This window comes from Centroberyx affinis, unplaced genomic scaffold (genome assembly GCF_046629955.1).
Source record: "Centroberyx affinis isolate AG114_WGS23_722 - 3 ecotype Tasmania unplaced genomic scaffold, CSIRO-AGI_Caff_v1 ptg000152l_1, whole genome shotgun sequence".
NCBI lineage: Eukaryota > Metazoa > Chordata > Actinopteri > Beryciformes > Berycidae > Centroberyx > Centroberyx affinis.
In genome coordinates this window covers 24162-33776 of record NW_027278849.1, presented here as the reverse complement: position 1 = coordinate 33776, position 9615 = coordinate 24162, and the positions used below count along the sequence as shown (strand labels likewise).

General features: G+C 42.6%; 1 protein-coding gene across 1 annotated transcript; it reads left to right on the top strand.

Moving 5' to 3' along the window:
- The first annotated feature begins 1327 nt into the window (after positions 1 to 1327).
- LOC139655186 (coagulation factor X-like) lies at positions 1328 to 9297 on the top strand. The gene is made up of 9 exons (XM_071532527.1): positions 1328 to 1391; positions 3106 to 3266; positions 4085 to 4109; positions 4199 to 4312; positions 4989 to 5120; positions 6320 to 6603; positions 7000 to 7117; positions 7641 to 7828; positions 8857 to 9297. Exons 1-9 carry the CDS (start codon positions 1328 to 1330, stop codon positions 9295 to 9297), a joined length of 1527 nt encoding a protein of 508 aa, XP_071388628.1.
- Positions 9298 to 9615: the final 318 nt, after the last annotated feature.

Below are 9615 nucleotides of genomic sequence, written 5' to 3'. Positions count from 1 at the left end.
TGAATTTCTTCCCATTGAATTTCTCCCCATTGAAGACTCCAAACACTAAATGAAGTGATGTGATGAAGGTTTGTGTTTGTAATCAGAGTAAAACCTTTTCAATATTATGTACGCGTTGATTTATATATAAACTCAAGGTTTACACAGTTGATATTTCTCTTTTGAACATATGGAAAGTATAACATTTCTAACATTATCATTAATTGTTTGCTTGCTAAGTTTTTAGCTATCTAGCTAACTTCCTACCCTCTCCCATTAATCCAATAAGAAATGGATCCACTGTGTGAAGTTTGTTAGACATTAAAGCTCCAGATTCTTTTATTTAGTGTCTTTCTGTCCATTCAAAGCTGTGTGTGTGGTGTGTGTGTGTGTGTGTGTGTGTGTGGTGTCATGAACCAAAAACACTCTCAATCCATTTCTCCACGTTCATTTTCCAGCATCGCTCTGAGCCTTACCAAGAACAGGCCGTTTCTGTCTCCGTGTCTTTAAGGCTCATTAATATTAACGACCCCCTCTGTTCCCATTGGCTAACCGTTTCCAGAGTGAAACGTGAGACTCCGCGGCCCGGCGGCTACAGGTAGGGAAAACTCTCCGGTAATAAATGACGACAACCGCTCAACCGCTTTGAAAAAAACACTTTGTTAGTCTATTATTTCTTACAAAAATGATAATGAGCGAACCTTTGTGACGTCACAAAGTTACGGAAGTCCAAACGGCTCGTTTAGAGGCTCGCTGCACTAATATGGATTGTGTGGATTTAGTTTTGATACTTTCACCATGTTTAGATAGACCATCCAACTCCTTTATCATCACAGAGGAAGAGGAGTCCTGATTTACATGATATGGATGTTTAAAAGTCGACCAGAGACAGAAATGACGTCATCTGTTCTGTTTGAAATAGACACACGAGTTATAATCTGATTAGGATCTTATTCTGATTATCAATGGACTACAAAACTCCATGTCAACCAAGCTGCTTTCTCTCTCTCTCTCTCTCTCTCTCTCTCTCTCTCTTCCTGTCTCTCTCTTTAACTCTCTGTCTCATTCTTTGTCTCTTTCTTGCTCTTTCTCTCTTTCTTACACACACACACACACACACACACACACACACACACACACACACACACACACAAAACTACCTCTCCCTCTCAATTTCTCTCTCCCACACACACACAATCTATCTCTCTCTCCATGGAGGTCACTGCCCTCTCTACCACCCCTCCTCTCTCTCTCTCTCTCTCTCTCTCTCTCTCTCTCTCTCTCCCTCCAGGTCCAGACTCCATTACTTCCATACAGCACAGTGAGGTTTCTACCCGACTGTCCGGCCATGTTTTGGTTTTGCCGAGTGTCTCTGTGCCTGCTGCTGCTCCACCAGGCCGCCGGCGCCAACGGTACGTTCACTGACCCCGTCCAGCAGTTTTAACCCGGACGGGGAGGAAGAGGAGGGTGATGGGAAAAAACACGGTGGTAAAACAGAGAGGCAGCGCCATGTTGAGTGTTAGAGGTTTGAGTGTGTGTGTGTGTGTGTGTGTGTGTGAGAGAGAGAGATACAGGTAGAGAGAGAGAGAGAGAGAGAGAAAGGGAGAGGTAGCTGTGGTGTGTGTGTGTGTGTGTGTTGATAGGTGGATGGCAGATGATTGACAACTGACTGTGTGTTTTGTGTGTTTTGTATGTTGTGTGTGTGTGTGTGTGTGTGTGTGTGATGTCAACCTGACAGCACTACTGATGATGAAGATACTAGACATGATGATGATGACTTAAATATCTGCAGATGATGATGATGATGATGATGATGAAGGTTATATACCTGAAGATTTCGGTGTCAGGATGAAAATATCCCATATGAGTTTTGTTGTCTTTAGTTTGATTTTTTGGTTCTGTTTCTTTTTAAGTTAAATGTTTTCAGAAGTCCTTTTACACACTTGCTGTTTTCTAGTTTTTGAGTTTTAGAGTTTTAAGAGTTGCTACCTAAGGAAGCAAATGGTGTTCTTATAGCCGTGGATTTGGGTGAAAGCTGTTTTAATCCTTTTAGATCTTAGTTTGGCCTTTGACGCTGTAAAACCACAACATCTTAACAGATCACTTGACTTCCTGGTTTGGCATTAAGGACGCTGCTGTAAATTAGTTCTGCCCATAAAGACAATAAAATATAAAAATACTTTTATTTTATTTTTTTTTACCTTGTTAGCTAATTTTCCATGTCATAATATAGACCTATTTAAAAATATATTCTAAAAAAATTTCCTGTGTTAAGCCCCGCCCCAACATCCTGTTTCAACAGGAAATACATCACATTAAGGAAGCAAGATGCTCTCAAATGCCATTTCATTGTGACTTTGAGAACCTTGTCTGTTAAATTTGGGATCTCATCCTCATCCTCAGCAGACGTTACCTGTGGAGTTCCTCAAGGATCCGCTTTAGGTCCCGTCCTTTTCTGTTTTCCGGCTCCCTCTGCTCTTAAAGAATGCCTCGCTGATATAAAGTGTCTTAGAAATGTTTTCAGTTCATTGAAGATAAAAAATAAATAATTCTTTCAGAAAACCATCAGTTTGATTCAAAGGTTACTTGGCACACTATCAGCGAACATAAAGTCAGCTGCCAAAAACTTAGGAGTCATCTATGATGCTGACCTGTTTTGTACAATTAAGAATCATTTCCAGATTTAAGCTGTTTTTATTGTTAAGCAATCTAGAGAAGCATTTGTTTAGCGTACAAAAAAAGTCCAGTTTGGAAAGCAACGTTATCTTCTATTCAGACTTACCAAGCTTATTTTGAGATATTTTTAATCTAACCATCTCCATAGGGTTAGGGTCCATAGATTTGACTTTTTTTCAGGATAATGTAACTTGTGACACTTTGTACAGGTGAAACTGGCTTAAAAGAGATATTTATGATGATTTATTTATTTATTTTACTTTTTTTTTTTATTGTTTTGTTGATGTTTCCTTAAAAGAAGTCATATTGAGATGAATCAAGTGATTATTTTAAACCAGTAAAATGATTTGCCTGTGTAGAGAGATACTTTGATTAAAAACATGAAATAAGCTTGATCTCCTTGGTTTTAGCTAGCAGCTAACGATATCCGTCCTCCTCGTCTCTCGTCAGTCTTCCTGGACAGTGAGGCGGCCAGCCAGGTCCTGGCCCGGCAGAGGAGAGCCAACAGCCCGTTTGAGGAGTTCAGGAAGGGCAATTATGAGAGGGAGTGTGTGGAGGAGCGCTGCGACAAGGAGGAGATGCGCGAGATCTATGAAAACGACGAGAAAACTGTATTCACCTCCTACATCTTAACACCTACACACTACTTTACATGTTGCAAGAAACCTCCTTCATACAAGTCATTTAGTCTAGTACTGAGTCTTAAAACAAGTGGAATCTTATTGCTAGTTCCATGCTTGCTAGCTATGAGCATCTTGGCTAACCAGCTGTCTAGATTACTAGAAAGCCAAGACAGCCAACAATGGAGACGGCTACAGCTAACGCTAACCAAGTTGAGCAGTTATGTGTCTTTTAGATAGGATGTGATTTGATCTGACATTTTGAGAAGCAACCTAAAAATATAACAATGAATAATAAATTTACATGACCAATAATAGCTCACCAAACACTAATACTAACTTAACAACTAAAGTTACTGCAAACATACACTTAGCAAGGCCTACGATGCTAACATTACATCCTCAATAAAGGATTAAGACCACTTACAATGAAGAAAATCCAAAATCTAAATCCAAAAATCGAATGTAAAGTGACACAAAGTACCTTATCAGGAAACCAGGGAACTTGAAATGAGTCTTATGCTAGCTAGCCAAACAAGCTTCTACAAGACATTTGAATTGGGGAGAAATGTGGAATGGTTGCTATTGGCTGAACCATGGCAAGCCATGACAAAACATGTGACCTATATCAGGTAGCCAAGATCAGCCAATAACAGATTGCAATTGTAGTAGCATGTTTTAACCAGTAGATCTCAGTCCAACCTCAAAAGTAGTTTCCCTTTAACCTTCCATCACTCTGCACTGAGAGGTATTGATCAGGTTTTATGTGTTTTGAACTGATTACTTCTCTCTCTTTCCCTTATTTTCAGGATGAGGAATGGAACAAATATTTTGGTAAGGCCTTTGTATTGTGGTAATGAATCTAATCTAGTCTAATTTAATCCACCCATAGTTACAATTCTGCTTTCTGTGCTTCCTTCCAGATGGGGATGCGTGTGAATCGAACCCCTGCGCTCATGGCGGAGTTTGTAAAGACGGGATCGGCCGCTACATCTGCTTCTGCCAGGCCGTGTACCAGGGCTACAACTGTGAGATCGGTACGGATGCAACAATCTGATTGGCCGAGTCGCTTTGGAAATTTACGGTTTGAGTTCCGCTACAGCGAGTTTGTCAAAGTGTCCTCGAACAAGCCGCTGACCTCTGACCCCTCTGGTAAAGGTGGGCATGTGTTTGGCTGCTGCAAAACGTTTCACACCGTTGGGAGCAAACAGATCGTTCAACCTGGTAAACGATTTGCACCGTAGCAAATTGTACAAACTTGGAATGGTTTGTGAGGCAAAAACGCACAAAATAACTGTATTCCTTAAAGTAAGAATTTTGACAATAATGTTGTCAAAAACTACAGCAAAGCAAAATAGTTTGGATCCATTTTTTATTGGTAAAACGAGACGTTAAGACTTTTCAGAAGTCAGTTGTCATGAGGAAAGAAAAGTAGCTCAGTCAGATCTCCATTGAAGTAAAACAGAGATGATAAGAACAAAGCAGCCTCAACCGACACTGTCTACCATCAAGGTCATGATGACGACTGGAACGTTCTAAATAAGGTACACAGTGTGGAATCTGCCCCCAAGAACCAGTTTGTTTTGGACCAGATCGTTATGACTTGACAATAAACCCGAACGCACTTGAATGCACAATAACCTCGTTAATAAAGGTTCCGGTTTCCCAGTCGTCCCTGGTGTTGTATTGACGGTGTTTCCTGTGTTTTTCTAGTGATCCCTGAACTGTGTGAAAACAAGAACGGCGGCTGTGAACATTTCTGCGAGGTTGCCCATGGAAACGTCCACTGCTCCTGCGCTGGGGGATATTTCCTGGGATCAGACGACAAATCCTGCCACTCCAATGGTGAGAGACACAGAGGAAGAGATTCCACATGGTCTTGTTTCTCCGCTGCATTCGTGTGCCATGTTGGACCTGTGCTGCCGTTCATTTCGGTTCAGTTTTCTATCGGTATTGTATCGCCCCCATGATGAAATCGGAGGAGGGACAATTAGCCTTCCCCAGTCCGTCGATCTCTCCAGATGCCACTGATCAAATTTGACAAAACTTTGCGGAATGATGTGTGCCATTGCTCCGTTTCGGCATTTTCAAAATTGCTCTATTTCACTGCTACAATGTTTGTTTAATTGTCCATCTGTCACGTACAATATCTCGGACGTTGCTGATAAAATTTTCATGAAATTTAAGGGAATGATGCGTTTCTTTGCTCCATTCTGGCTTAAATTGATTGATTGGCCCCCAATCAAATTGATTGATTGGGGACACTTGTTTCTTAGTCAGTCAGTCAGTCAGTCAGGTAACGCTTAGTGAGATGATGCGCTTCGTCAGTTGGCCTCTAGAGGGCGTTTTTGACTGTGATATGCAGTGTTTCCATACAGAGGCACAAAAGTTGCTTAGTGTTTAGAAATAGATCAAAATGGATCTCTAATGCTCCTGATGTCGCATCACATCCTGTCTGTAATGTGGAGATGTACAGACAGCAGACCAGCAGACTGAACTCAGCCCACAGAGTCTCCTGCTGTGAAAACAAAAGTGAAACTTAAGCTTCCACAGTCAGGAACAGATCTGCAGACAGTAACTCGTCAGAGTGACTCGTACAGACTTTAACGGTACGTGACATCATCTTGTGGTGTTTAAGTGCCGTTAGTGGAATTAGGTAATTTAAGGCAAGGCAAGGCAGCTTTATTTGTACAGCACATTTCATACACTGGGGCAATTCAAAGTGCTTTACAGGGTGATAAAAATACAGTAAAGGTAAAAGATTTACAATTAAAAAGTGCAAAAGTACAGACAAGAGATACAAGAGATAAAAGACTTAAAAAGTAAACTAGTGCAGTTCAAATCAAATGAGATAGAATTAACTGTCGCAGTGCTTCGGTGAATAGAATTGAACACGCGCCGTGGGTCTGTACAGGATCTGTGCTTGTTCTGTTTCCCAAATCAAATCAAACAGCTGTAGCAGGTTCAGTATGGGTCCAACGCGTTTGCATGCGGTTTTTGTGCGTACAAACCCTGACCTCTCAACTTCACTCGAACCTTTGCAGAGACCTACAAATGCGGCGCCATCGTCAGCGCAAACACCCGCACCGTTTTCAGGTACGAGCGGCCGAACACGACGAACCTCGACGACAACGACACCGAGCAGACGAGCCTGCTGGACTCTCTCCGGCTCCCGGGCTTCTTTGTTCCCCATAGCAACATCACCGGGGATCTGGAGGACGACTACCTGGCGGACGGCGTGGTGGAGGAAGAGATCTTCCCCAACAGAGCCGGTATGACTCGTATCGTCAACGGAGAGGAGTGTCCGCCGGGAGAATGTCCCTGGCAGGTACAGTCAGGTCCAGTCCGGCTTATTAGTGAAGCCCTTCATCACAGTTACAGTGTCAAAGGTCTTCACAAGGCCAACCTCAGACTCTCAATGACAACAAGAAAAAAACTCCCATGAAAACTCAATGACAACAAGAAAAAAACTCCCATGAAAACCTCATTAGGAAAAAAAATGGGAGGAAACTTTGGGCAGACTTGGATAAACTTGTCTTCAGTCCAATTAATCAGTTCATAAATCAAGCCAATAGAGACTTTGAAGTAATCAATAATGAGCTTTACTTTGATTGTAGCAGTTATTAGCTGCCAGAGCACGTAGAAAGTGCTGCCACACTTGTTTTGTGAGAGTAAATGTTGGTTTTTCTGTATTTATTTTGTAATCCACCCCTCCTCCTCCCAGGCTCTCCTCCTGAACGAGGAGCACCGAGGTTTCTGCGGAGGAACGATCCTCAACCAATACTTCATCCTGACCGCCGCCCACTGCATGAACCAATCACGTTACATCTACGTCATCCTTGGTAGGTCTGGCCAGCCAATCTACATGAGCAGAGCAAGGCACTGACACTGCCAGGGTTGAGGGTTTGAATCCCTGTGCAGCTAGTCCAGTCTGGACTAAAAACTGGGTGATCAAAACAAAAGGTGATCGGGCGCCTAGACTCTGGAACAGCCTGAAAACTCTCTTTACCCATTTAACTCCTTACTGAAAATGTATAATAAATACATTTATGAAAAAAAAAAAAAATTAACAATTTATCATCACCATAAATTTGTATGTTGTTTTTTTTTGTTTTTTTACTATTGTACTTTTTTTTGGATTTGATACATTATTTGTAATGTTGATATTAAACTCGTTGAATTCTGTTGGAACTTCTGTTAAAAGTAAAAGTTTTTTATTTTTTTATTTTATTTTATTTGTTAAGTTTCAATATTACTATTTAAAATACATCAACTCTCATGAGTATTGTTTGAATTGTTTCCTCATAGCACTCTATAATATTAATATTAATATTAATATTATTGTTATTGTTTTTATGCCTCCAGGTGAGTTTGACACTGAGGTGAAGGAAGGCCGCGAGGCGATCCATTACGTGGAAACTGTCCTCATCCACAGTTACTACAAACCAGAGACTTACCACAACGACATCTCCCTCATCAAGCTCACCACACCCATCAAGTTCACCAAGTACATCGTGCCGGCCTGCCTGCCGGAGCGGGACTTCGCCGAAAAGGTTTTTAACTCACTTGTTTTTTTTTTCTTAAAGCTCTCATGTTTTTTAATGTTCATGTTCACTGATATTTAAAGGTCCCACATCATGTAAAGCAGGACTCCTCTTCCTCTGTGGTGATAAAGGAGTTGGATGGTCTATCTAAACATGGTGAAAGTATCAAAACTAAATCCACACAATCCATATTAGTGCAGCGAGCCTCTAAACGAGCCGTTTGGACTTCTGTAACTTTGTGGCGTCACAAAGGTTCGCTCATTATCATTTTTGTAAGAAATAATAGACTAACAAAGTGTTTTTTTCAAAGCGGTTGAGCGGTTGTCGTTTATTACCGGAGAGTTTTCCCTACCTGTAGCCGCCGGGCCGCGGAGTCTCACGTTTCACTCTGGAAACGGTTAGCCAATGGGAACAGAGGGGGTCGTTAATATTAATGAGCCTTAAAGACACGGAGACAGAAACGGCCTGTTCTTGGTAAGGCTCAGAGAGATGCTGGGAAATGAACGTGGAGAAATGGATTGAGAGTGTTTTTGGTTCATGACACCACACACACAGCTTTGAATGGACAGAAAGACACAAAATGATAAATAAATCACACACCCAATAATGACAGTTGCTGAATTTTTTCGGCTTGTGGCGCAGAGGCGTACACACTTGACGACCGGTTAGCTTTAGGGAACACACACTTGACTGGTTGGATTTTCGGAACACACACTTGACTGGTGGGGGTTGGTGAAGTGACCTGATGAAGCGGCACATTGTTTTGAGATGTAATCTTAAAATACCTTCAGATTTACCTTGGTAAACGAACTGAAGAATGACAGTAAAGTTGATGATCCACACACACAGCTGATGCTCCATGTTGGTTTAAAAGGAAGAAAGTCCTGTCCTGCACCAAATTTCTGAGTAGTGAAGAAATTAGGGTGCCACATGCTTTGGTTGATAAATTATAGTTTGCTTAAAATGTTAAAACAACACTCCTCCTCCTGCTCCTCCTGCTCCTCCTGCTCCTCCTCCTCCTCCTCCTCCTCCTCCAGGTCCTGATGCGGCAGCCGGACGGCATGGTTAGCGGTTTCGGTCGTGTCGGCGAGGGTCGGCAGCCTTCCACCATCCTGCAGCGGCTCACCGTGCCGTACGTGGACCGGGCCGTCTGCATCGAGTCCAGCCAGTTCCGCATTTCCAACCGCATGTTCTGCGCCGGCTACGACAAGATCAAGAAGGACGCGTGTCAGGGCGACAGCGGCGGGCCGCACGTCACGCGGTATCTCAACACCTACTTCGTCACCGGCGTGGTGAGCTGGGGCGAAGGCTGCGCCCGCGAAGGCAAATACGGCGTCTACACCCAGGTCTCCAAGTACATCCCCTGGATCCGCAAAGGCATGGAGTCGCTGGTGCCCAAGCGGACGCCCGGCGACAGAGCGGCGGGGGCGGGCCGGGCCAAGAGGGACGCCGCACCCTTCCAGACGCTCTGGGGGTAAACCGGGACAAAGACGGAGACCGAGATTTGATATTTCTACAAGGATCGCTGCTGAAATCTCACCTAAACCAACCAGAAACCAAGTATTTGAAGTGGAAGCACACCGACCTGAGATGGGTTCGACAAAGTTGGGCAAGACAAAAATATAGCAACGTCACCGTAAACAAACAAAGAGTCAAATATTTGCAATAGAAACTCATGAAATTAGTCAAGTTGGACAAGAAAAAATAGTCCAAAGTGAAATCATTGATGAAAAACCTTTTGAATTTGTGTGAAAAAAAATTTTCATGTATTTTTTATCATTTCGCTTCAGTTACTG

Excerpts from the sequence above, each read along its gene's own strand:
- LOC139655186 (XM_071532527.1), top strand. The coding sequence starts at position 1,328 with ATGTTTTGGTTTTGCCGAGTGTCTCTGTGCCTGCTGCTGCTCCACCAG. Across the intron at positions 4,110-4,198 it reads GGAATGGAACAAATATTTTG|ATGGGGATGCGTGTGAATCG; the intron begins GTAAGGCCTTTG and ends GCTTCCTTCCAG. Across the intron at positions 4,313-4,988 it reads GGGCTACAACTGTGAGATCG|TGATCCCTGAACTGTGTGAA; the intron begins GTACGGATGCAA and ends GTGTTTTTCTAG.